Source organism: Bos indicus x Bos taurus, chromosome 3 (assembly GCF_003369695.1).
Source record: "Bos indicus x Bos taurus breed Angus x Brahman F1 hybrid chromosome 3, Bos_hybrid_MaternalHap_v2.0, whole genome shotgun sequence".
Taxonomy (NCBI): Eukaryota; Metazoa; Chordata; class Mammalia; order Artiodactyla; family Bovidae; genus Bos; species Bos indicus x Bos taurus.
In genome coordinates this window covers 112,443,053-112,470,436 of record NC_040078.1, presented here as the reverse complement: position 1 = coordinate 112,470,436, position 27,384 = coordinate 112,443,053, and the positions used below count along the sequence as shown (strand labels likewise).

At 48.7% G+C, this 27,384-nt stretch overlaps 1 protein-coding gene across 4 annotated transcripts; it reads left to right on the top strand.

Moving 5' to 3' along the window:
• Positions 1-245: 245 nt before the first annotated feature.
• Positions 246-21,603, top strand: ZSCAN20 (zinc finger and SCAN domain containing 20). 4 transcript variants are annotated; one of them, XM_027537930.1, is made up of 8 exons: positions 246-323; positions 5,282-5,797; positions 8,153-8,339; positions 8,763-8,839; positions 9,115-9,199; positions 10,752-11,435; positions 13,912-14,337; positions 14,888-21,603. In XM_027537930.1, exons 2-8 carry the CDS (start codon positions 5,351-5,353, stop codon positions 16,144-16,146), a joined length of 3,165 nt encoding a protein of 1,054 aa, XP_027393731.1. In that variant the 5' UTR covers positions 246-323; positions 5,282-5,350; the 3' UTR covers positions 16,147-21,603. The 4 variants fall into 4 exon arrangements, with proteins under 4 accessions (XP_027393731.1, XP_027393728.1, XP_027393729.1 ...); XM_027537927.1 differs by having other exon boundaries at positions 13,909-14,337; XM_027537928.1 differs by having other exon boundaries at positions 268-319; positions 13,909-14,337.
• Positions 21,604-27,384: the final 5,781 nt, after the last annotated feature.

Below are 27,384 nucleotides of genomic sequence, written 5' to 3'. Positions count from 1 at the left end.
ATGCCCGCCCCCTGGGCGGTGCCGTTATTCCAGAGCCTGTGGAAAGGACCGGGATCACAACAGACCCCGCCCCCATGCGTAATAATCTCTTCCGATTTGTTCCGGTGCCGGAGGAGATGGTGCATCTATTGGCTGACTACACCTGCAAGACCGCAAGCGAGGAGGGGGCGGGGCCACACTCTGGCGCTCGCGCGGTTCCTTCTGGGAGTTGTAGTCACAGAAGCGCCATTCACGGGGTGGCGCTGTTCGGACTCCGCGTCCCAGCATTCCCTGCGCGAGTCCTGGAGCACTTCCGCCCTGTTGTGAAGTGGGTGTCTTGGTGGGTGAGTCCGGGTGGCTGGGCGGGGGCAGCTGAGACTCAAGGCTCTGGGCTGGAGGAGACTTAGGACGTGGTGGTTATCACAGGGGGTCGGGGAAAGGTGAGACGGGAGAAAGAGGCTTTTATGGGGGGTGGGGGATGAGGGCCGGTCAGAGGATGAAGCGTCCGGAGATGGAAAGGGTCATAGAGGGGTCGGGGATAAGGAGGGAGGTAGAAGGCCCTGGCAGTGAGGAGATTCTTAGAAAGCTCTGTAGGTGAGGAGTCGGGAGAGGTTCTGAAGGTGGAAGGGTCTAGAGACCTCATAGGGAAGAAGAGAGGGTTCTGGGGCCCTGGCAAGAAGTAAGGGAAAAGGGCCTGAGCTTGAAGCCTGACCTTAAAGATAGTGTTCGAGCCTCTACCTGCTCATCAAAAACAAACATTTGATACCTCCATACACTTTCTCTGATGGTCATGATCTCTGGAACCCAGAGGGTGGGGATGGCTCTTGTGCTCTGGGCTCAACCTGCACCTCTTTCCTTCTGCCTGATGGAAGTGAACGTGCCAACATCCTCTTTACCCAGGTGCCCTCTGATTCCCCTTGCATTCTTCCACATCCAGGGATTTTCAGATCTTTTAATTTCCTTAATGTATCTTGAGTATTTCCTTGTCAGGGATTTTGTTGAAACCTACACTTTTTCACCTTCACAGGTTGGACAGACATGTTGTAGCTGCTGTGATCTGTTGAACCCACAAATCAGATTAGGCTTTCTACTTAAAAACCTTCATTAACTCCCATCATCTATGGAATTAAGTCCAGATAATAGCCTGACATTCAAGACCCTTCATGAACTCCTTTTCCATCCTAGTCTTCGTGCTGGCAAGGTTATCACCATATCCTGGGGAGGCTGTTTGGTTTTCCACCATTATACATGCTGTTCTCTCTGCTCAGAATACACATTCCCCCCAATCTCTGCTCAGAGACTCAGTCTTTTTTTTTTTTTTCTAGAACCAAATCAAATGTTACTTTCTTCATTTAAGTCACCCCCTCACCCCAGCTCCCACAGACCTCTTTTATTGCATTTACCACATTTGATCATAATTATCTGTGAGTTTTCTGTTGTGGCTTCCACTATGCTGTGAGTATCTTCAGGACAGGAACAGTTTCTGCATCACCTCCATTTCCCCACTGCCCAGCCCACAGTAGTAAGTACTTAATGTAAATCAAGTAATCAAGTAAATCAGTAAATGCTTGATGCGTGTATAAATAAAGACTGTCCAGGGTGAGCATTGCTGTACCAGGCTTGAAGACTGCTACTTCTAGTGGATTTCTCTGTGCACTTTAGTCTTCTGTCAGGGTTGTCTTTGCTGGCAGCTGAGTCAGTGCCTGTGGGACTTTAAACCAGAGGTGGCAAATGCACAGAATGCGTGCTCCTTCTCTGCCTCCTGTGTCTGGCCATCACAACTCACTGGTCACAGTACATATTCACATGGGGTGCAGAGTCCTTAGCACAGTTGACTGTAGTTGGTGCTTTAAATGAAACCTGTTTGCTGTCCCTGGTTTAAGTCCTTACGTGTAAGCTCGGGCTGCTCTAAGCAGTAGCCTGGACAATCAGCCAAGTGAGCTTGATAGACTTTGGGAACTCCCAGTTTCTTTCCCTTTGGAGGTCACAGACTAGTCTTGGCCTTTCCCAGGAAACTGGGGCACATCTTCTCTTGCAGCCTGCCATTCACTGGGACGACGCCATTCCCCATGTCTGCGTGCACACTCAGGGAGCTGGGATGCCTCCCTGCTTCCCTGGGTTTATAAAGGGAGCCTGGCTCTGATGACACCTCCTTCATTGCTGAGGGACTCTGTACCCTTTCTAAGTCTAAGAAGAGACCTTTGAGATCATTTAGCTGAAAGGTGGCAGGGTAACAGACCATGCTGAATGAAGCCTGCCATTACGCTCTAGTTAATCCTCATAGTGTTTGAAACAGTTCTGAGTTGGTTGCCAACATTTAGGAATCCAGAGTTCTGGCTCCTCTGTGAACACTGGGCCAGTTGTGTTCTGGTGCTCTGAAGTTGGCTGCAGTCCCTACTCCATCCGTGTACTCATTTACATTGCCTGACCCCATGCCATTTACATTTGCAGCTGCTGATTCTAGTCTTCCTGTCCTTTGCTGTGCACCCTCTTACTAGTTGGGGAGCCTGGGGCACCTGATGAGTCTGGCTACTGCAGTTTGGCTAGATGGCTGCCAAGGCCATGTGACCTGCCCAAAGTCATGCAGTTGGTAAAAGGCAGGAGTGGAGCTGGTACCCCCGATCTGCTCACTCCTGTCTTCATGTTCTCTCCACTCTCCATACCGTCTTCTCAGGGGTTTGGATGACTGGCTAAGCTGTGGAATGGTTAGGAGAAGTGACTGGAGAAAATGAACCTGGGCTTAGATCTCAACTCTGCCACTTGGTGGTTGTGGAGCCTCACATGGATCTTCACAGAAGCTCAGTTCCTTATATGTAAATTGGGGATGTTGTGAAATTATACGTTACAAGGATAATTATATAGTAAAGTCAGCACAGAAGGTGAAAATCATATTTAGCCAAAAATCACAGTCAGCTTGAAAATCCTTTGTCAGGGAGCCAATTCGTAGCCAACATGCTGTCTCTCAGTAAGCTAATATCACAGCCAGGTTTTCTTGGTTGAACGTTAGATGAAAGAGTTAGCTTGTGTTTAGGGACCACACTGTATGAAAGACACTCTGCTCACTCAATGGAGAGGGAGGCTTGGGGCGGCTCAGCCACCCTGGGGACCAGCAGTGTCATGAGTATCATCACCACGTGCTCGGGAATAGACACATAGTGAATGGAACTGGTTGCGTGCTTTAAATTACGTCCTTTCATTCTCTTTCTGGTGTTTGTAAGTAAAGTGTGGAACTTACAGATCATATAAGGCAACTCAACATTAATGGCCCTTCAGCTGCTTGCCTGGAAGATTCAGTGAGATCATGAATGTAGAACACTTTGCACCAAGCCTGGCACCCCTTGGGCACTCATAAAATGGATGCCCTTTGAGGTCGCTGACCCTCGTGAGCCCCCGATATTTCTGGTAGTCTCAGGACTGAGGAGGGCCCATGTCCGTTTTTCCTCTCCACTCTGTGGGAAGGCTGCTTTGCTAACTGTGCTGACCTCCCTCTGTGGTTAGACTGCTCTTCGTATCTAAGAGAGTAGCAGAAAAATCTTTCAGATTTTGTTCAAAACTAACCTTTGCAACTTTCAAATCTTCCCAGAAGAAAAATACGTATTATCAGACTCTTTGGGTCTGGTGGGACTGCTAAATGCCTGTTTTTGTTAATGTTTGCTCTGTGCAGGAGCGTATGCTTTGCTTGCTTGTCAACTCTCTCTCTCAGTAGATAGTAACTGTGATGAAGGTGGAGACTGTCATAGTCACAGTTGGGGCTCCAGATCTCAATATAGTGCAGGGTTCGTAGTGGGACTGTGCATATGACTTAGTGAATTAGTCTTCATGTGAGACAGTGATGCAAATGTGTTTGGACTAGTGCATGTTTAAGGCTGTGGTTAAAAAAGAAATTTAGTGACTTCCCTGTTGATCCAGTGGTTGGGACTTCATATTCCAACGCAGGGATTGCGAGTTCAATCCCTGGTCAGGGAGCTGAGATCCCACATGCCTCACAGCCAAAAGGAAAACACCAAAAAACCAAAAACATAAAACAGAAACAATATAGTAACAAATTCAATAAAAGACTATAAAAATGGCCCATATTAAAAAAGCTTGAAAGAAGAGAAATTTCATGAAAGGTTAATTCTTTAGCTCAATATAAATTATGTACCTTCCATAGCCCAGTAGATTTTTGATGTTTACCATTTTAATAAAAGGCAAAGCTTCCAGTGGTCCTGCTATTTATCAGACGTAGGTTGGGCACTGTGGATACAGAAATGGGTAAGGTGCAGTAGTGGCCCCAGCAATACAGTCGGATGGACTGTCAGACGTAAGAACAGGTCACTACGATAGTGTCAGGTAACACCTGTGTTAGAAGTACTTGCCAAGTGCTTTGGGAACACAGGATGAGGGGAGTTGACTTTTGGAGAGCAGGGAAGGGGGCTGGGCATGACAAGAATGTGTCAAGAAACTCTTAACAGATGAGGGGACTTTGAGCTGGTAGCTGAGGGACAAGCAGGAGGCTGCCGGGTGGTCATGAGTCCTCTTCTAGCCACTCACTGTCTGTGTGGAAGTGCTGAGAACTCCAAGTAGACCCAGCTTGGTAATGAAGGGATGTGGGGGATCTTGGAAAAAGATGATAACCACATTTCTGGCATGGGTACCTTATTGAAAGGTGGTGCCTTTGCTTGATAGAGAATTCCAGAAGGGAAACAGGTTTGCAGGGGAAAATGATGAATTTAGTTTTTGACTAAATTTGAGTTGGAGGTGCTTATGAGAGTCAGATGGAAATGCCTTGTAGGTGGTTGGACTTTGGGGTCTGGAGACAGGTCCTGGATGGAGGGAGTTTTGGGAGTTATCAGTTTAGAAGTGGTGAAAAATGGCAAATGTGTGGGATGACCAAGGGGCAGTGTAGAGTGAGGGATTTTGCAAAGAGAGCACCCAGAGAGGAAAGCTTATGGCCCAGGAAGAAAGACCTTATGGAGGGGGGTGACATTTGGAACCTAGCTGGAGGCGAGGCTGGAGTTGGGACACGTGTGGCGGGAGGAAGGCTGGGCGGGGACCAAGCACGGCAGCCGGGACGCCCAGCTAAGACATTTAGGGTGTCCCGGAGGATTTTGGACTGTGTGGTCTTCCCCTGAGGTTGCTGGCTGCTGGTTTCGGGGGCAGACTGTGGGCTAACTTCCTGCTTATGGGAGAGGGCATCTCTTAGTAGCCCTGCCCCATGCAAAGCAGTGGAAGGTTTTGTGGGGGGGTGGGGGGCGGGGAGTAGGGAAGGTGAGGCTCCTAATCCTCTTGTTCATACTGTCCCCTGTCTTTCTGCCTTCAGAGCAGGGGGGGCCTTTCCTCTCCCGAGAGCCCCTTGAGGACACACTACAGATGCAGGAAGACGTTGGACATGGAGAGCCCAGCTGAAGGGAGACGTCCAGGAGAGAAAATGGCCGTAGCCCTAGAAGCCCGGGCCTCCCCGCAACAAGAGCCTGAAGAACTTGTGATTGTGAAGCTGGAAGAGGACTCCTGGACCCCAGTCTCCCAGCCCAAGAAGGACCGTGATCGCGTCCCTGGCCCCGAGGCTTCCCGCCAGCGCTTCAGGCAGTTCCAGTACAGGGAGGCAGCAGGGCCCCACGAGGCCTTCAGCCAGCTCTGGGCACTCTGCTGTCACTGGCTGAGGCCGGAGATCCGCCTCAAAGAGCAGATCCTGGAGCTTCTGGTGCTGGAGCAGTTCTTGACCATCTTGCCCCAGGAGGCCCAGGCCTGGGTCCAGGCCCGCCACCCTGAGAGCGGTGAGGAGGCGGTGGCCCTCGTGGAGGATTGGCACCGAGAGGCGCGGGCCGCGGGGCAGCGGGTAAGGCAAAGAGCCTGCTCTCCAAGGGGCAGGCCGGGAGGCAGTGGGGCTGCTACCAGGGGGATGATGGCCAAAACCACAGTAGTGATGTCATCAGTCATCCGATGTGTGCTGAACACTGCAATACCCTGGGCACTGTTCTAAGTGCTTTCCATGTATCCACTCATTTCGTCCATCAGCAGTTAAATGATGCCAGTACTGTTTATCCTAGTTTTACCCATGAGGAAAATGAAGAAAGGTCATTGGATCAAGGTCACTGGCCTCTAGAGAGGCAGGATTTGAATTCAGGCAGTCTGCGTCTATGCTCAGCATCTGTAACCATTGCTCTAAGCTGCCTCCCAGTAGATAGTCACAGTACATTAATTTGTATTGTGTTTTATACTTAGAATCTTTTTTAAGTATGTGATCTCTTTAGTTTACAGCAGGAATGTAGGTTGACAGAAATAGCATCATTGTCCTCATCTTACGGATTAAACCAAGGCCCCCGAAGACAGGTGGCTCACGAGGCTCAGTCAGTATGAACCAGAGCCTGAACCCAGATCCTGGGTTCCAAGTTCATTGTTCTTTCTACTATATGGCATATGCTGTACCTGCAAACCACGGGAATTGAAATACCTCTGAGTCATGAGGCTCAAATGATATTAACTGACATTTATTGAGCACTCACTGTGCCTCAGACACTGTTCTAAGCTTTCTGTGCGTATTCCTTATCTAATCAACCCAGCTGCCCAGTAAGGTACCCCGTAAGGTAGGTACTGCTGACATGGCCATTTTCAGATAGTTCAACAGACTCAGGTAAGTAACCTGTCCAGATTCATAGAAAGGGTAGAGCTGAGATAAGGGTCGTGAAAGTATTGTGGATTTAACATTCACAGTTTCAATAATTTTCAAGAGACCCTGAAAGCCCATGAAAATAATTTATAATTTTGCTGCTGCTGCTAAGTCGCTTCAGTCGTGTCCGACTCTGTGCGACCCCATAGACGGCAGCCCACCAGGCTCCCCTGTCCCTGGGGTTCTCCAGGCAAGAACACTGGAGTGGGTTGCCATTTCCTTTATGACAACAAATTTTGAATCCCGCTTTGAAGCTGGTACTTGTAGAACAGGTCCTTCAGGCCACTATGGCCTGAGCCAGCCAACCAAAACCTTCATCTCAATGTAACCTTGCTGCTTCAATTTTGTTTCTGTGAATCTTTCTGTTTTACAGATAGGTTCATTTGTGTCATATTTTGGATTCCACATATAAGTGATATTGTGCAGTATATGTTTTTCCCTTTCTGACTTAACTTCACTTAGTGTGATAATACTTAGATGCATCCATGTTGCTGCAGATGGCATTATTTTGTTCTTTTTTTATGACCGAGTAGTATTCCATTGCATCTATGAACCATATTTGATGAATTCTTAATTCACCCTTGCCCCAGTCAATATCCTCCTGATTTTTTGCCTCCTCATAGGCACTTGAATCTGCTTCTTTCTAAAATTATTGTTGGGTCTAGATCCCTGCAGTCTATGGGGTCGCAAAGAGTCGAACAGGACTAAGCGACTTCACACTTTTCACTTTCTAGTCCCTAGCACTTCTGTGGATTATAAGATTGTAACTATAACAAAGTTATTTTTATCTTGAACACAAAGTTACTGTTTTCTTAAAACATTGACAAGCAGGTGTTTTCTCTCTATGAATGTCACAGAACATTGGTGGGTCTCCTCCTTGGGAATAGCTTTTGATGATCACAACCCATCCTAATATATTTTCTCAGAGATAAAATTCCTCTCTGTGAGAGTGGATTTGAGTTTTCAGATTGGCCAAAAGGTTTTTGGAGTGAGTTTTTGGCAAACTCATTAATAAAGTTTGATAAAGGTGAATATTATCTTGGATAAAAAAATAAGGTTCAAGGCATTGTATAATAGTTGCTACCTTTTATGTCAAAATGGGGAAAAATAATATATATTTATATGGTTGCTTGTATATAAAGAAACTCTGAAAGGCTGCAGAAGAACAGTGGTTACGTATGGTGAGGAGTTGGGGAAGATACTGGACAGATGGCATGGAGACAGGTGGAGTTTGGGGTATTTTCACTAATTACATCTCTGTATGTTTTCTGTTTTTGAACCATGCGAGTGTTGAAAGTACCTATGGAAAAAGTTGAGCAGACAGTCCCGCTTTGGTGGTATAAATGCTGGATTGTTACTGAAGTCAGTCTGATGACTTTGTCATACTTTAAGCCATCTTTGGTTTGTTTTTTTTGTTTTTTAAGAGCCTGTTAACATCTGAACCACAGTTGTAACTGTAAAGAACATGCCCTACCCTACCAGTTATTGAACTTATGCTTGGGAATTTTGGCCATCTGTGTGTAGGAACTGGAACTGTGTGCAGAGGATACGAGGTCCTTAAAGACAACGAAGGAATCTCAGGGCTGCCAGCTGCAGCCAGCAGATCACTGGCCTGAGGAACAGTCCCAGAAGCAGTGGGTGAAGAACTCGTGTCCTGACCTTCCCAAGAATCTAGACACCAAGATGGTGCCACAGCCCTTGAAAGAGAGTGGTGAGTACCAAGAGTCAGGGAACATCTGGGAAGAGGGCTTAGGGGTGGGGGTAAGGTAGAATCCCCCAGGAGGGATGTGCAGAATTCAATGCAAGGGATAGAATCGTGTCCGATGGATACCCTGCGAAGTAAGAAGATGGAACTCCCACTGGTGTTAGCAGGCCTCACTGTCACTGAGTCCTGTAGCAGGTTCCAGCTGGGCCTGGGGCTGGTTGGTGAGTGTAGGAGTTCAGGGCTGACATCTCTCCTGGGGCAGCTTAGCAGCCAGAAACTCTCAAAGGAAAGTGAAGGCAGGAATCCACATTAGCTACAGTGGCAGTCTCAGTGTGATCCAAGCAGGGCTTTAGGAAAGCCGGACCTGAGAGCGAGGTGATTTTTTTGGGAACCAGAACTTGGGTTTCAGAGATGCTTTTTCCTTCTCAGCTGTCCTCACTCCCCGAGTCCCTGCTCTCCCAAAGACGGGGAGCGTCGGAGATTGGGAGGTGACCGCGGAGTCTCAGGTAAGCTACCGTTTGCTCCTCCTTTCCCATCGTGACTTCTCCTGTGCCCTGACCCCAGCTCCTCTCCTTTCTTTGTGGCCCCCGTCGGGTGCAGGGTGCTAGTTCTCCACCCTTCCTGCCCTGTGTACTGGGCCTCTCCTGGGGCGAGCTGAGGCTGCTGACTGGCCTCACACAGGCTATTGCTGTGTCCATTATCCTTCCTGGGGCCTGGCGGGATTCCCAGGCTGTTTTCAAAGGTCAGTGACATTTGAGGTCCTCTGTTGTATGTTCCACAGGAAGCCCTGGGTCCCGACAGACACGCCGAGAAGGAATTCTGCACGGACCCCCCAGGAGACAACTGTGGGAACGGCTTGTCCCTGGGTAAGGAAATTGTGCTCTCTGGATAAGATATGGTTGGGTTTGGGTACACTCAGTTCCCATGGTGCGTTTCCTCACTCCCTAAGACTCTTAGCTCTGAGAAGTCGCTGGAATTTCAGACCCGGCGAGAAGACATGCTCTCTGTGGCCAGCATGGTGGCCGCAGGGCAGGGGTGTGGGGAGTGGATTTCTGGGCTGGCAGGCTGGCTGCCAAGAGCCTGCCTGCTCAGGGCTCATTATCCTCATATCCTCAGTACTCACCCCCGTCTTGGGGCTGCGCCCAGCCTGCCGGTCCAGAAGAAACCCGACTGGGATGACCCAGAGGGATAGGATGGGGAGGGAGGTGGGAGGAAGGTTCAGGATGGGGATCACATGTACACCCGTGGCGGATTCATGTTTTTTATTTTTTTAGGATAAAAAAAAAGAAACCCAGTCTTTTCAGCATCAAACAGGGTCCATCTCTCATAGCAGAGTCAAGTGAACTAAGCCCAGGAGATTGATGCATTTAAATCACAATGCCAAAGAAATATCACAGGGCTCAAAATCCTTGCAGCCCGTATGACCAGCACAGACGCTTTCTCTGTAGGCACATCTTCACGGGAAGTCAAGCCATAATGAACATTTCCTGGTGGAGTATAAGATCAGTGAGAGGGGAGTGAGACACAAGAGCAGAATCAGGTAGAGAGTTGGTGCCAAGTCTGACTCTGGGCAGTAAAGTGAGACACTAGGAGCTGTTGGCTACTTGCTGGGCAGTGTGTCCTTTTTACACATGATGAAAAGCGTGCCCCCCCCTTTTTTTTTACAGTGATTTCTGGGGAAAATAGTCTTCAAAGAACAACCTTTGGGAAATGCTGAACTAGATAATCCTTAAGCCTCTTTTAGCTCTAAACTCTTTCATCTGGTTTTCTTCAACTATTTATTTTAATTAAAGGCTTCCTATTTGTTGGGGTCAGGAGCTCTTGGGACACTTGTCCTTTAAATCTGGCTAACTGTTTTGACATCCACAGTATTGGATGTCCAGAGGAGGGCGTGCTCCAACCGCAGTACAGATTGGCTTGGCAGTACCACCCAGCAGACCTGGGTTTTTTCTTTCTCTCGCCCTCGCCAGCCTTTGTCTTAGTTTTGTGTTAAAGCTATTTTGTGTAGGTGCAAAAGGTAGGTGCCAGTGGCATTTGAGACCTCAAGTTTCTAGCTAAGAGAAACTCAAATCAGACACACATGTGCACACACAGCCTTCCTTCCAGCCATGAAGTTTTTTCTGATTGGTCTTAATTTAGAGTATGTGCCCATCTGTGGACCAGTAACAGCCCCTCTTTTGTGTGATGTATTTTATCACACCAACCAAAAAGCAAATAAACAAAGCAGGCAAGTCAGTATATTTCTGGGGCGGTTACCTCTAGTGAGGTAACCTTTCCTTTCAGTCCTTTTAAGGGATTAGCATGGAAATTTCTCATTAGTTTCTTGGAGTCAAATGATGTGTAAACGACTTTTTAGACAAAATGCTTTGCTCGACAGATCATTTCTACTTAATCATGGATCTTCTTCCTTTTGTATAGGAGTTCCGGTTTCAAAACCAACCATCATTGCCCAGCAAGAGCAGGGACCAGAGTTTTGGGGTCCAAGACTTGTAAATTCTGGAAAAAAGAACTCTGCAGATTACAGCGTGGATCCTGAGCAGACTAAACCAGCTCAGGCATTGGCCTGGAGGGACTGCAAGACCTGGGAAGAACGGTGCCCGGCGCCCGTGGAGGATGTGAAAGTGTCGGGTGTGCACTGGAGCTACGAGGAGACCAAGACTTTCCTGGCGATTTTGAGCGAGTCGCCTTTTTCTGAAAAGCTCCGGACTTGTCACCAGAACCGCCAGGTGTACCGAGCCATCGCAGAACGGCTGAGGGCACGGGGCTTCCTACGGACGCTGGAGCAGTGTCGCTACAGGGTCAAGAACCTGCTACGGAATTACCGGAAAGCCAAGAGCAGCCACCCGCCGGGGACCTGCCCCTTCTACGAGGAGCTGGAGGCCCTGGTTAGGGCTCGGACAGCCATCAGAGCCTCGGACGGCCCAGGAGAGACTGTGGCTCTCCCCCGGCTAGGGGACAGTGACATGGAGGTGGATGAGCAGGAAGAAGGGGGCTGGGAGCCAGAGGAAACGGCAGACGACTGTAATGGTGATGACGTGGCCACCGAGTCCATCCAGGGGCCTGGGATCCCAGGGGGCCCAGCTCTGCTCCAGAGTCGTATTGGTAAGAACTTTGGGGCTTAGTTGGATTCAGATTCCAAACCTCCTACCAACCAAACCTCTGCTGTAGTTCAGGACACAGACTGCCAGTCTGGATCGATGCTGCTGGAGCAAGGTCAACCTCAAGCTCTGATTCTCTCTCCTGTGGTCAGTTCTCCTTGTCTGAGTTTCCTTAGAGAAGCAAACACTTAAAAACTTTTTTTTTTTTAATTTTGATACAGTTTTTCAAGGTTACTTTCCATTTACAGTTATTGAAAAATTATTGGCTCTATTACCCATGTTGTACAACACCTGAGAGTTTGAGCCTGTCTTACACCCAACAGTTTGTGCCTCCTACTTCTTACCCCTATATCCCCCTTCCCACTCACCACTGGGTAACTACCAGTTTGTTCTCTATACCTGTGAGTTTGCCCTTTTGTTACGTTCACTAGTCTATTGTATTTTTTAGATTCCACACGTAAGTGATATTATGCAATATTTATCTTTCTCTGTCTGACTTATTTCACCTATCGTAATGTCCTCCAGGTCCGTCCATGTTGCTGCAAATGGCAAAGTTTTGTTCTTTTTTATGGCTGAGTAGTATTCTATTATATATAAATATATATAGGTATATATACACACACACCACACCTTCTTTATCCGTTCATCTGTTGATGAACACTTAGGTCATTTCCATGCCTTCACAATTGTAAATAGTGTTGTTATGAACATTGGGGTGCATGGATCTTTGCAAATTAGTGTTTCTGGTTTTTTTTGTAAATATACCCAGCAGTGGGATTGCTGAGTCACTTGGTAGCTTTATTTTTAGTTCTTTGAGACACCTTCATACTGTTTTCCACAGTAGCTGCATCAGTTTACATTCCCACTAACAAGGTACAAGGAGTCTCTTTTGTCACATCCTCACCAACATTTGTTATTTGTAGACTTTTGATACCAGCCATTCTGACAGTTTTGAGGTGATGTCTCTTATTGCTTTGATTTGTATTTCCCTGATGATGAGCAGTATCTGAGTGTCTTTTCATGTGTTGGTCATCTGCATTTCTTCTTTAGAAAAATGTCTCTTCAGTTCTTCTCTTTTTTTCTTACTTCTTATTTCTGGCTGCGCTGGGTCTTCCTTGCTGTGCCTGGGCTTTCTCTCGTTGTGGCAGACGGGTCTATTCTAGTTGCTTTGCTCAGGCTTCTCGCTGCAATGGCTTCCCTTGTCTCAGAGCACAGGCTCTAGGTGTGTGGGCTTTAGTAGTTGCAGATGCGGGCTCAGTAGTTTTCTACTCATTTCTTAACCTGAGTTATTTCCTTTTGTTGATGTATGAGGTGTTCATATATGTTGGATAGTAATCCCTTATTGGTCATATCGTTGGCAGATATTTTCTCCCATTCAGTAGGTTGTCTTTTCATTTTGTCGATGATTTCCTTCACTGTGCAAAAAAGAAGCAAACACTTAAAACCTTACGGGACCTTAAAGAGCTAATTCAGTGTTTCTCAGAGGGTATTAATGGTAGTATGGGGATGATCATAAGTGTTAACATGAGTGAACTTTTTAATTTTATGTGTATGAGCACATCAGCCTGTGATTTCACAAGTAGTAAATATAGGTAAAGAAAGATATTGAGTGAAGTATTTCATTGATATAGCGGAAATCATGACAGTGTATACTTGAACAGCATATATTGAGGAAATACCCAGTCACTGCAAAAGTGGAAACCCAGAAGGCCAGGCTATGAAGTGTCATCTCTAAAGACACACAAGAACCAGAGCTCAGGGCTCCCGCCTCCACTCTTAGGTGGGTTTCCCTCCACCATGTCGCTTCCCTGGCTGCATCCTTTACCTGCAGAGGCACTGAAAATAGATCACCTCCTTTTCCTTCTTCCACAAAAGAGGAAGGGGCATCCTCAGTTGGATTCTCTTACAACGTTATCTGAAGGGATTCTCAGTTTGTTAAAAAGGAAATTTATAAAGCAAGTAGAGGACATGTATTGAATGGATGTGGAGATACAGAGAGTCTCCTGTATCTTGGTTATAGGCCTTTCCTTGATACAGTCAGCTGAAGTCAGGGGGCTGGTCACCTGGTATAACACAGCTCCTTAAGTCCTCCCCTTTAGCCAAGACTCTTAAATATTTATTATTTACTTATTTTTTACTTCTGGCCATGCCCCACGGCATGTGGGATCTTAGTTCCCTGACCAGGGATTGAACCTGCACCCCCTGCATTGGAAGTGTAGAGTCTTAACCACTGGACTGCCAGGGAAGTCCCAAGACACTTAAGTATTAATAGACTCTCTTAGAAGGAGGTGGGGGTGGGAAGCCCTGGCATAGCCTTTCAAGAAACAAGGGTATACTGTTTGCTGGTGCCCTAGGCACCTGGGTAATCTCCACAGTGCCTGTGTTCTAGGTGTTTAGCAGAGCAGGTGACCCTGATCCCTGATGACCTAGGCAAATCTCATCAAGTCTCTCAATTTTGAACTCTTCACTCCTGACAGCAGGTGTGCACTGGGGCTACGAGGAGACCAAGGCCTTCCTGACCATTCTCAGTGAGTCCCCATTCTCTGAGAAGCTTCGCACCTGTCACCAGAACAGCCAGGTGTACCGGGCCATTGCAGAGCGGCTGTGTGCACAGGGCTTCCTGAGGACCCTGGAGCAGTGTCGTTACAGATTCAAAAACCTCCTTCGAAGCTACCGAAAAGCCAAGAGCAGCCACCCACCTGGGACCTGCCCCTTCTATGAGGAGCTGGACTCGCTGATGAGGGCTAGGACTGCGGTTAGAGACATGGGGACCGGCGGGGAGGCAGCAGGTCTCCCTACTTCTGATCAGAGCAGTACCGAGGTTGTCAGCCAGGAGGCTTGGGATGAGATGGCAGGTGAAGATGTCATCAGACCTCCAACCCCAAGTCCTAAAACCTCAGACACTGGTAAGTTTTTAGTAATTAGATTGTCCACAAAATCTGCAAGTGTGCAGAGAGTGTGGGAGCCAGGCTCATTATCTTTTCTTTGAACTGAAAAAGAATGGAATTGAATAAGAAAAGGATTTGTGTTTTCCTGAGATTATCCAGTCTCTGGCTTAGCGTAATTCCCTAGATGAAAAAAGCAGTTGGTCTAGAGTTTTACTTGGATCCATCTGGGCAGTTATAGAGTTCTTTCAATCTGATGTGACGCAGGCCAGACTGAATATACAGGAGCAGGAGGTGTTCCTTGTTCAGCAGTGGCATAGGGTGGTTGGCTAAGGAGACTTGACAGCTGGCTGCTTGGGCTGGGCTCAGTGGTTCCCTTGGTGGAGTTAAGCACGTCTCAGACTCTGTTCCTAAGCTTAACAAGTAAGAAATGCATGTGTGCACCAAAACATTTATAAGATGTGAGATGTGAGACACAAGTACAAATTCAGGTTAGCCAAATTCACAAGGTGCAAGATCCAGATGTATAAATAGGCACTAACTAATGATTGCATTTCTATCCGTTCTCCAGGTTTTGAGATGAGGTGTGAGGATGAAGACCAGATTCCAGAGGACGACCTTTTTTGCAATTTGCCCAGAGCCTTATCAAAATGCACTGCTGGGGATGATTGCTACCCTCATGACTCGGGGGAAGACAGTGAAAATGAAAATGAAGGTAAAGGACAGTGGGGAGATCCATCCCAGGAGCAGTGGGAAGAGTGTTCTTCTGAAGAGGACTTGGAAAAGCTCATCGACCACCAAGGCCTGTACCTCGCAGAGAAGCCCTACAAGTGTGACATGTGCGTGAAAACCTTCAGCCGGAATTCACAGTTAACCACCCACCAGCGGATACACACAGGTGAGAAGCCCTACAAATGCCTCGAGTGCGGGAAAAGCTTTAGTGACCGCTCCAACTTCAACACCCATCAGAGAATCCACACTGGAGAGAAGCCCTACGAATGCCTTGAATGTGGGAAAAGCTTCAGCGACCTCTCCAATCTTATCACCCACCAGAGAACACACATGAAAGTAAAGCCCTATAAATGTGAAGAATGTTGGGAAAGCTTTATCCAGAGCTCAGACCTCCTGAAACATCAGGGAATCCACTTGGGAGGAAATTCTGACCACTGTCGTGAGCCTGGGGAAAACTCTGGCCAGAGCCCGTCTTTCAGTGCTCACTGGAGGAACTCCACCGAAGGGACAAATCCTGAGCAACCTCACAGTGCCAGTAAGAATGCGAATTCGCCTGGACCACAAAGCACCCATGCAGGGGAAAAACTGTATCAGTGTTCTGAATGTGGAAGAAGCTTCTCTAAAAGTTCTGCCCTCATCAGTCACCAAAGAATCCATACGGGAGAGAAACCATATGAGTGTGCTGAGTGTGGGAAAAGCTTCAGTAAGAGCTCCACGCTGGCCAACCACCAGCGGACCCACACTGGGGAGAAGCCGTACGAGTGCATGGACTGTGGGAAATGCTTTGGGGAGCGTTCCAAGCTCATCACACACCAGAGGGTGCACACGGGAGAGAAGCCCTACAAATGCCTCGAGTGTGGAAAGTTCTTCCGTGACCGTTCCAACCTCATTACCCACCAGAGGATCCACACGGGAGAAAAGCCTTATAAATGCAGAGAGTGTGGGAAATGCTTCAACCAGAGCTCCAGTCTCATTATTCACCAGCGAATCCACACCGGGGAGAAACCCTACAAGTGTACAGAGTGTGGCAAAGATTTCAACAACAGCTCCCACTTCAGTGCCCACCGGAGAACCCATGCAGGAGGGAAGGCCTCATAGGAAACACTGCCCCCAACAGCAAAAGAGAGAGAAAGCTATATCGAAATCTTCCAAGATCCTAAGATGTATGCTAGAAAGAAACTGTCCCAATTTTTAAGCTTGGTGTGTACCCAGGGAGGTTATTCATGGTACCATCGAGGTAATTTGGAAGTGAATTACAAACACTTAGGATCCAGATTTGAAGGCACTTTCTTTTAAGTATAATGTGTTTTTCTCCTGCAGAAAAAAATCCCACATAATCCTCAGGCTGTCCTTACATTTGCTGTCATGTGAGAGCTTTATCAGTCTTGGAGCCAGACTGGTAACTAAGGAGATTAGAGGTAAATTGTTGGCCCTGAGCAGTGATTTGAGACCTTCCTGTGCCTTCACACTGTCCCCGGGTACACATGCCTCATCCAGGTACATTGGAAAATTCTCACCCATGGCAGTTTTCCACTGGGGCATAACAACCTGGGAGAATTTTGAGACCCTCCAGTGAGAGGGGACATAATTGAGAATCAGTGACCTAGAGCAGGGGGTGAGCTTATCAAAGGATAGGAACAACTGTGACATCATTAGTAGATCATTATTAATAGTAGCAAAAAAGTAGCCAGTGTTCCCTGAGCTTTTCAGTAGGCTCTGAGCTAAGCACTTTATATACATCTTCTCATCCACTCACAGCTGCCCCAGGAGGTACTAATATTTCTCTCATTTCCCGGAAGAGAAGAGTGACTTGCTTGGGTCACACATCTGAAAATGGCAGAGACAGGATTCGGCCACATCTGCCTCTGGGGCCTGAGGTGCTCTCACTGCTACACTGAGTCCCCTTTCCCATCGGGGCAGGTAACTCAGGTGCCAAAGCACTTTGTAGACCATGTTTTCAGTTAAAATTCCCTACGAATTCAATTTTTAACAAATATGGACATAGAGAATCCTAACCGATTGAGGGACTGGGGATGTTCAGAACCGGCAGTGTGCTTTGAGCAAGGTTGAGCTCTTACTGAAGCACTCGATAAGACTGTCCATCTTCACAATAATATGGGTGAGAGAGAGAGGTGAGTTGAGATTGGGAAAAGTAACGTAGTCAAAGGAACGTCTCTTCCCCTGGGATACTATCTGGGCTAAGGAAATGGGGTTTTTAAGAACTTCCCTTTTTCTCAGGAGATCATCCCTGCTTCCTGTTAGACTCGGCTCGATTGTAGGTTAAACCATAAGAAACCCGGGCTTCCTGGCCAGTGCTTTCTCACCCCTGTGTGTTTGCCCCCGGCCCCCTCCCTCTTGGCATGGAAGAAGCTTTGTGCCAAGGCTGAGGCAGAGGAGAGTAAAAGAAGTCAGTGGGTGTGGAGCGCTGTGGAGGGGACTTTGAACACTGATCTTGATTCCAGGCTCGTGGTGCACTTTCACTCTGAGCCACCTCATCCCAGGCCTATGCGGCGCTTTCTAAATGTTGCCCTTAAAGAGCTGCTTCCCACAGCAGCAGGTTCCGTCAGAAAGTTTCACACAGGATGGTTTTCAGTTCTCAGCACTTTGACCTCCAGGCTTTCTCCTTAGGAGTGTTTTAAAATGTTAGCCAAGGACTATGGTTTGCAAAGGATTTTGAAGGAGGTTCCTTCTAACACCCACCTATTGATACTTTGCTGCCATGCATACTCTGGCTGTTCATGAACCTGGGAAATGCTATTAAATTAGATAGTAGATATGAGGGACCCTCGGAGAATGGAATTCTGTTCACATGTGAGGCAGCTGGGGAGACGCCGATCATTCCTTAGCCCCTTTCTCAGTTTCCCAAGAACCAGCTCACCTCAGTCACTACCTGTCCCCTTCTTCCTGGCTTACCTTTCCTGCCTCACCTTACCTCTGAGGAGCAGGGCCCATGGGTGAGCCCTGGCTTTGAACCAGCAGATGTCAGTAACTGCGACAATAAGATGATGGGTAAGGTGCCCCCTGAGCCAAGAGAAAGGATCCTGGAGGAGGGGCAGGGACGTCCAGGGAGAGGCCTGGTGGTGTGAACTAGCATGGCTTCAGGTGGGGTGGGACCATAGCTTCTTAGCTACTATTGAGGCTTCAAACGGGAGGTGGGAAGTGGTAGGAGCTCCGGTTGGAGGGATGCGTGGGGGCACGGTCACAGAGGACCTGGTGGCTATGTGGAGCTGGGATACCAGGCTGAGGGGTGCCTGGTCAGATGTGTATTGTTGAAACCTAATAGCTGGACGGAGCCTGGACGTGCTGCAGACTGTTGGAACACTATCGCGATATTCTAGTTAGAAGTGAGGCGCTGAGCTAGAGCAGTGGTGACGTTGAAGAGGAGGGGGTTGGATTTGAGAGGTTCCACAGGCAGAGTTGAGGGCAGCCGTGGAAAGCTAGAATGCCTGGGTGGCTGTGGAGCCTGCCCTTGTTCAGGGTGGAGCACAGGAGGAGGTGCAGACAGGGCAGGAGGGCAGAAGAGCAGAAGGTTAATTTGGGACATTTTGAACTTGTACCTAAGGGACACCCAAGAGGCAATACACAGCAGGTCTGAAGCTGGGGGGAGGTGTGTGTGTGGGAGGTTACATTCCTGTTCAAGTTAGAGAAATGCTGGGTACAGACAGAACTTCAGGAGCACTGTGTGTGGAGGAAGATGCTCCTCAAAGGAGGTCTAGACCACTCCCCAGCCCCACCACCTTGCAAGCTCCAGCCACCTTGCAAACACTGCCTCAGTTGCTCCTGACACCTGAATCAATGTGGTTCTGAATTTTCTGGAACCTTCCCTGTGGAAGCCAGGCTGAGCTCTGTAGAAGTGAGATGTAGCCCTCTCCCCCTCAAGTGTCACCCGCCCCCCTGTTCTTGGAAGCATACTGGTGTCTCACGTTCTCGGGACAGTTTTGATGTTTGTGACCTGTGGCTCGTCTCTCTGAACTGTAGCCGTGAAACGGGAGGGCAGTGTGGGCCGGGAGAGAACGTGGCCCAGGGAGACTGCCTCTCCTTGTCCCTGAATCTGCCTCTGGAAGAAGTTCTCATTCGGGTGGCTTCCATGTTTGGGGCCCGCCCCATGCCTCTTCCAGGGTGCCTAGCAACCTCCAGCAGGTCTTGGCTGCTCATAGAAGCCAACAGCTGGTTTGATACACCCTGAGCCTTGTTACCTCAATCTGCTCTTGGGGAAGTGGATTCACTCTGAGGAATGGGCGGTTTCTCAGCCTGTATGACCGCAGGTCAGACCCTGGTCATGGGAAGTGGAAGCGGTGACTGCCTCCCTGGGACAGTGTCTCCTGTGAGCTGCATCTCCAAACTTGATTTCCATACCCTCCACTGCAGGAAGGGCATTGGCTCCTCAGAGGTGACTGAAAGGCACCACTTAGACGTTCATTCCACAGACTCAGCAGACAGCTTTCTTACAGCCTGAAGGAGTGTAAGGTGACTGGGGTCCTCCTGTGCTGGAAAATGTAGCAGCAGGGACCCCTGGGTTCTCCCTGCCTGGTCCTGTTCTGGGGCCCACAGTGCAGATGGCTTCAGCCTGCAGAGAAGACTTTATTTTTGGTCAGTCTGTGGAGAAGAGTAATGCCTTTTGGGACCACGAGGTTTTGAAGTATGAATGTGGTGACATCTGGAAGGGGTATGGGTGGCAGATGGTCTCAAGCCACCCAGGCTGCCTTGGGTCTCTGTAGCCCAGCCTTGGGGCCCAGGCCTGCATCTCCATTCACTCTGTTCCACCTGCATGTTGACACTGAGGCCCATGTCCACCCACTGCTGCCTTTTCTGGCCTCTTGGTCCACCACTCAGCATGGGCGATCACGCGCACGTGCGGGCTCACAGTAAGCTGCCTCCGCCCACCGCCAGCGCGGTGTGCACACCCAGAGGCACGCTGTCCCTTTTAAGGGCGTTTTCCAGTTGAGCTGTGTCTGCCAAGCGGCCTGGAAGTCTTTCTCTGAATGGGCTCAGAATGAATCATGTGGAACATCCCCTGACCTCAGTTTTGAGCCCATCCTCCCCTCTGGACGTGCCTTCGCCTCCCGCTCTTAGCAGCAGGTGCCCATCTTACGCCCCTGCTGCCGTCTGTCACAAGTGGTTAGTGCCGCCCGTAGTGGGAGGTTAGGAAGGCTTTGCAGGTTCGGTTCGGTTCGGTTCGGGTTGAGCCTTGAGGTCTTCTGCCCATGGCTGCTTCTCTGCACATTCCCGACATCAGTATTAACTCCAGCTTACCTTTAGCACCATTTCCTCTCCCTCTGGTTTCAGGCAGGTCTGGAATTGCCTCCAAATGTGGTTTTCAGGGGGTCAGGTTTCTCATCTTTCCAGGGCTTCCCCCAGCCCACCCTGAGTCTGGATGAAGACCTCAGTGCCCCGTGAGGCCTCGCTCCCCTGATCCCAGTTAGGAACCCTAGTGACCCCCGCCTGCGCCGCTGGTGGCGGGGGAGAGGGCGGAGAGTGTGCGAGCCCCTGTTCTCAGCTGAGCTTAGGCTCCCACTTGTCAAGCTGAGAACCGCTTTGTTCTAGGAGCCCTTTGGTTAAGTCAAGGGCAGAATCCAATCACACCATTTTATGTAAATTGACCGGAATAACGATCCACCTAGATGCTGATTTTCTCATCGAGCCATAGCTAGTGGTTCTGTTTGCACGTGAAGATGATTCTGATCCTGTCTGCCATTACCTTGAACTTCTTTCTAAAGTCGTGTTTATTTTGCACATTTTCACTGTGGGAAAATACTTCATAATCTGGCCATCCAGAGGGTAAGGGCCATGGGAGGGAAGGTGAAGAAAACCAGCCTGCTTCTAGGCTGGTTTTGGACCAGCGGTAGGAGCCCATCTGAGCTCCAGCAAGAGAGTTGCTGCGGGCAAAGGTGGATGCAGCTGTGGTCACCTACCTCTTGAGAGTCTGGGGCTCAGGGAGCCCTCCTTTGGTGCTGGGTGACCAGTATGTGCCTGGTGTCACACCCAGTGTGACAAAGAGGGGGAAGGCCTCCTCTCCTTCCTCCTACATAGGACACGGCTTGGCTTTAGTGCTTTGGGGAATTCGTAGACCAGAGTAACTTTGTGTTTAGAGGCGGCGGAGACCAGCAGGAGATGGGGTCATGGGGGTACCCTGGAGGGGTGGTAAGAGGCTCTGAAGGCAGGGGCCCAGGTCAGAGCACTCTCCATGGACAGCACCCAGAAAGGGCTGTTTAAGGATCACATGCAAAGTCCCCAACCCAACCCTACTTCTGAAGTTGCCTGGACATAGAGGGAGGAGGTGAGGTGACCTGTGCTGAAGGTCACGCTAAACCCATCTGGTATCCTTGGGGGAAGGGCAAACACACATGTTATCTCAGGGACCTTTCATGAACAATTAATTTCTTAGACATTGGTGAGACTGTAGCATTAAAATGGATTACATTTTGACCACTAGGAGGCTCAGAGATTAAGGTCCAAATCTAAAGACAACAGGCTCTTGCAATTTTCCATTTGCTACAATATTGTAAAATAATTGGCCTCCAATTAAAATAAATTAAAAAAATAAAAAATTTTCCATTTGTGCATCAAGCCCTGCTTTCATTTTATTTGACTTTGTTTTCTCTTCTCGATCCTTTATTATTTTCTTCTTGTTATGTACATCTCTTAAAATTAGTCAAATCCTATTTTAGGATGAAGTGACCCAATAAATTAATAAATTATATTAATTGAACCATGAGACATAAAAAAAAAAAAAAAACTCATCTTGGGTTCTTCTGGCATCTTCCTGGCTACTTCTGGCATCCTCCTGGCTACATCAACAGGATGGAGCAAAGGAGGAGAGGGGAAAACCAATGAGCTCGTCAGGGTGGATTGGGGCCTGAGTTCTCACATCCCTCGTGTTGGACGGGCATCTTCCTTTCACTGGTCACTATGGCTCTTTGGACGTGAGTAGCTGTAGCCACCCAGGAGTCATTGCCTTTTGTCCGTAACAGGTGGCTCCTTGGTCTGCTGGTCTTCACACGTCTACTATGTCCTCCGGCGTCTCTGTGCTGGGGAATCTGACGTATTGGGGACCTAAATAATAACAAGGCTGATGAAGGATAAGAAGAAAGGAAGGTGTTCCCATAGGGCTGAATCTTACCTAACTCTTATGTGTTTCCGAGTTCAGCACCGGAGCTGACACACTCCACACTTGAGAAGGAAGGGAGAGCTGGAGGGTCTTTCCGGGGATTCTTCCCCCTCCTTCCTGCACCCACTCCCTTCCTGGTCACATTCAGAAGACGTAGCTCAAGGTTGGGGATTCCTGTATAAACGTTTACTCTTTCATCCTGGTTGGATGGGGTATAGGCAATGCTTTGCCTTTTAGACTCTGTTATCCATGAATTCTGATTGTGAATTAGAGATCGGGGAGGAGTGATACCTCAGAGTTGGACACGACTTTGATCAGAATCCACAGGAAACCGTTCCTTCCTATAGGAGTCAGAATCTCAAGTGTGGGTTTAGTAGTGGTTGGAATGCACTGATGTTCTGTACATCTTGGGACAAAGATGAGATCTGGGAGAACGTGAGTCATTATTCCAGCTCTTATTTACATGTTTTCACAGAACTTCTTTCGAGCAGTTGCTCAAACAGTGACCAGAGACATAAGGCTGGGTTTCCTGGAGACAGGACAGAGACCGCAGACACTCCTCATTCCCTTGCTGTTGGCAGAGCCTTGAGGTCAGTTACAAATGTTGGGGTCTTCTAAGGCTGACCAGCCAGTGCAGGCAGGGACAGGAACTCCTTATTCATTTATCTGACCCCTGGCCAGGGTCAGCACAATGGAGGACGTAATACCTGAAGAGAAACCCTACCCAAGGGGATGCCTATGGACTGGGCTGGCCCTCTGTGGACCCCATGTCTACTGGCTCCTGGGTGCTCCTGTTGCCCAAAGGTCTGGGCTGGACCAGGAATCTGACTGGCAGGCACCTCGTCTCCAGTTAGACAGTAGGAATCACCAAGTGAGGTCTGGGCATCCTTGGGGTTGAGGTCTGAAGAGTGGGTGTGTTGGATCTGATGGTTACAGGGCTCAGAGAGCTCAAGGTCAAAGGTAGGACTGAGAACAGAGAGGGAGCAAATGGGGAAGGCTGGTGAGTACCTGGGGAGGGCAGAGAGAGAGAAAGGGACAGGAGCAAAGGGGGAGGTGGGAGAGGAAGCAGCCAAGATCGGGGAGAGGAAGGTTAAGAGTAGAAACTGGGGTTGGGTGGCCCGTGAGTGAGGGGGCAGGCAGAGCTGAAGAAGGGGGAGCAGGAGTTGGAGCAGGTGGAGGGGGAAGGAAGTGCAGAAACAGGAGCCAGTTTCTTCATGGTTCCCAAGTTAGAAATGGAGGGCTGGGCTTCTTGGGTCAGTAAGCTGTATCCTCCCATGTTCCATCCTCCTGCGATCCAGACTCCATGGTAACTGAGATCAAGCATTCTTGTCTGCACTGTCCGCTATGGTAGCTGCAAGCTAGCTACACGTGCTGTTGAGTCCTCCCAATGTGGCTAGTCTGAACTGAGAAGCACTGGGATGTGTAATATATATACACCAGATTTGGAGTCCTTATATGAAAAAAATGCAAACTATCAGTAATTTTTATTTTGGTTACATCTTGATAATATTTAGGATATACTGGGTTAAATAAAATATATTATTAAGATTAATTTCACCTGTTTCTTTTTCCTTTTATAATAATATGGCTACTAGAAAAATTGAAAATGCTCACACAGCTTGCATTATATTTCCTTTTTTTTTTCCATTCTGTTGTTGGACATTTATTTCCAGGTTTTGGCTACTGCGGCTTACACTGTAAACATTCTTACGTGTCTTTTTGTGGACATAAGCCGATCACTTCTACTGGGGGTGTATTCAACAGTGAAACTGCTGGACCGTAAATATACTGACTTAGCTTTAGGAAATCCTGCCCGTTAGTTTTCCGAAATGGTTGTTCCAGTTTATACTTCTATCATTACAGTGTGGACACCCCGCTTTGTCCATGTCTTCACCAGTACTTGACATTGTGGTGTTTTTAAAAAACGTTTAAGTCATTTTTGTGGGTGTTTGAATGGCATCTCATCCTGTGTAGGTTTTTTTTGTGTGTGTGGCCGGCCACTTGGCTTGCAATATCTCAGTTCAGCAACCGGGGATCGAATTCGTGCCCTAGCAGTGAAAGCGCCATGTCCTAACCGCTGGACTACCAGGGAAGTCCCTCATGGTGGTTTTCTTAAAAAAATTATTTATTTTTCATTGGAGGATAATTGCTTTACAATATTGTGTTGTAAGATCTTTCTGCGTTGTTGGGTGTTGTCATTGTAGACATGCCTGAACCAGCTAAGTCTGCTCCTGCCCCTAAAAAGGGCTCTAAAAAAGCTGTGACCAAGGCCCAGAAGAAGGACGGCAAGAAGCGCAAGCGCAGCCGCAAGGAGAGCTACTCCGTGTACATGTACAAGGTGCTGAAGCAAGTCCACCTGGACACCGGCATCTCGTCCAAGGTCATGGGAATCAAGAACTCCTTCGTCAACGACATTTTCTAGCGCGTTGCTGGCGAGGCATCGCGCCTGGCACATTACAGCAAGCGCTCGACTATCACATCCAGGGAGATCCAGACCGCCGTGCGCTTGCTGCTACCTGGGGAGCTGGCCAAGCACGCCGTGTCCGAGGGCACTAAGGCTGTCACCAAGTATACCAGCTCCAATAAATATAATATGCCTAGCCGCTGTTAACGGAGAAGGCAATGGCACCCCACTCCAGTACTCTTGCCTGGAAAATCCCATGGACAGAGGGCCTGGTGGGCTGTAGTCCATGGGGTCGCTAAGAGTCAGACACGACTGAGCGACTTCACTTTCACTTTTCACTTATTGTGTTGGTTTCTGCTATCTATCAACATGAATCAGCCATAGGTATGTTCCCTCCTTCTTGAACCTCCTTCCCACCTTCCACTCATCCCCCCGCCTAAGGTGGCATGGTTATAGGCCCTTTGGACTGGAAAAGAACCCTGAAAGCTTCATCTGATAGGTGAGGAGATTAAATCCCCGAGGCTCGTTCACGGTCACCAGGCAAATGCAGCACTTGGACTGGGAGCCCGGTCTGTCAATCCCTGTCACTGCGGGGCCTTCTCCATGAGGTCAAGCTGCTCAGACACAGCCAGGCCTGTGCACAGGCACGAGTCATCCCCAGGTGTCATGTGAGAAGCACGCGAGGCATACCTGTTGCCTGCCACCTGCCCCCCAGCCCCCATCAACCTCTTTTACAAGCCCAGGGCCTTAACTGGCTCCATTATTGCTCTTGTCAGGAAGGTCGCTGAATGATGGACTGTGTGCCCTGGCTGAAAGCAAGCCTGACCTCCTCAGTATGCTGTCACTGAGCATAGCTGAGTCCGGGAACCAGGAGTTCTGAAGCTGGAATAGTTTGAAGGAGAGAAGTCAAAGTCACATCTCAGGCTGCAGAATCTGTTCAGAGTTTATCCCATTGAAACCTACTCATGTGAAGAGTTCAAGGGAAGTTATGCCCATTTTCCAGGTAAGGAAACTGAGGCTTAGAATGGGAACTTGTCCAGAAGTCCCTGATCCGATGAATAAAGATAAGAATAGAGATATGTTTCAAGCAGGCTTCCTGACCCTGCCTTAGTGCAGCCAACAGCCAGGTGGCTGGAGTTCAGAGGACGGCACTGCTGGACGCCTTTCCCGTGCTCTTGGCCCTAGTGAAGATAAAGACTCTTGGGACTTCCAGTAGGGACTTTCCAGTGTTGATTGGCTCTTGGTCTCTGCCGGATTCTAGGGTGTGGAGGGTAGATTTCACTGACTACCAAAGACATACAGGCAGAGTTCCCATCCTGTCTGGCCTGTAGACTAAGTTGGAGCCAAAGTCCATGCAATGCTGCCCATCCTAGAGCGCCGACTAACCTGACTCGGTTCTCTTGTTCTTCAGCCTCTGCTGTGTGGGCTTCCAAGGGGGCTATTGCTCCACACCCTCTCCTGGACCTCCTCTTGCTGTCCACAGAATAAGAGATAACCATAGCCAGGGAGGGAGGAGGGAGGAGGGTTCAGGATGGGGAACACATGTATACCTGTGGTGGATTCATTTTGATATTTGGCAAAACTAATACAATTATGTAAAGTTTAAAAATAAAATAAAATTAAAAACAACAACAACAACAAAAAAAAGAAATAACCATAGCTGAATCTCTGAGACTGAAGTGCTCAGGTCAGGACCGTCTGTCCCAGCCCACCTCACATCGCTGATTTTATTGACCAACCTCTCATATGCCCTGGGCGGCTGCTGTTTCCTTGAGTGGACCTCTTCAGACTCCTGCCCTCCCCACATCCCGTCCATCTAGCCCTTTAGAAATCCTGCTCCGCACTGGCCTAGAGCCTCCCTCTCTTCACCTAACCCTTGCTGCACTGCCGACCTTGTGGAAGCCTGCCTTTCATGGAGGACTCTGCCTCCGCAGCCCTTTCAGACAGGCTGCTCACCTGCTCGCAGCCCCAGTTCCTCTTGGCAGGGGGCTGCAGTCCTCTTTGCTGCTGCCTCCAGATCATCGCTTCTGTTCCTTCTTTATAAAGAGGAGTCTGTGCTCAGTCCTGTCCGACTCTTTACGGCCCTGTGGACTGCAGCCCACCAGGCTCCTCTGCCCATGGGATTCACCAGGCACGAATACTGGAGTGGGTTGCCATGCCTTTCTCCAAGGAATCTTCCCGACCCAGGGATCAAACCCAGGTCTCTTGCAACTCCTGCACTGGCAGGCAGATTCTTTACCACTAGCACAACCTAGAAAGCTCTTGTGTGTATAACCATTTTCCCCTTATGCACGTAACCATTTCCCCCTTATGCACGTGACCATTTTCCCCTTATGCACGTGACCAATCACTAAAAGCTAATACCTGTAAAAGATCAGATCTGTTCAGTAGCTGAGGGCCAGGCCCGGGGTTGAGGACGGTAGGTGATGTAGGAGATCATGTTGTTATCATGCCAAATTCACAACTTGCCTTGGGTCACACACAAAGCTAGGTAAGTGGGAAAGCCCAGAGTCTAAATCCAGTAGTTTGGCTCAAGAGCCTGTACTCTTTTAAAATAAAACAAACAAACAAACAAACAAAAAACTTTGTTTTTTGGCCTCACCTTGTGGCAGGTGGGATCTTAGTTGCCCCACCAGGGATCGCACCCATGCCCTCTGCCTTGGCAGCCTGGAGTCTTAACCACTGGACTGCCAGGGAAGTCCCACGGGCTTGCGGTCCTAACCCTGAGGTCCTTTAATCTCATTTGTCTGTGTGACCCAGTAGCCTCTCCCTGCCTGTGCCAGCCCCACCACCTGGACATACTCCTGCAGTTACTGAAGACTCC

Coding starts and splice junctions, on each gene's coding strand:
- ZSCAN20 (XM_027537927.1), top strand. CDS start 5,351: ATGGAGAGCCCAGCTGAAGGGAGACGTCCAGGAGAGAAAATGGCCGTA. Junction 8,340..8,762: donor ACAGCCCTTGAAAGAGAGTG/GTGAGTACCAAG, acceptor TTTCCTTCTCAG/CTGTCCTCACTCCCCGAGTC. Junction 8,840..9,114: donor AGGTGACCGCGGAGTCTCAG/GTAAGCTACCGT, acceptor TATGTTCCACAG/GAAGCCCTGGGTCCCGACAG.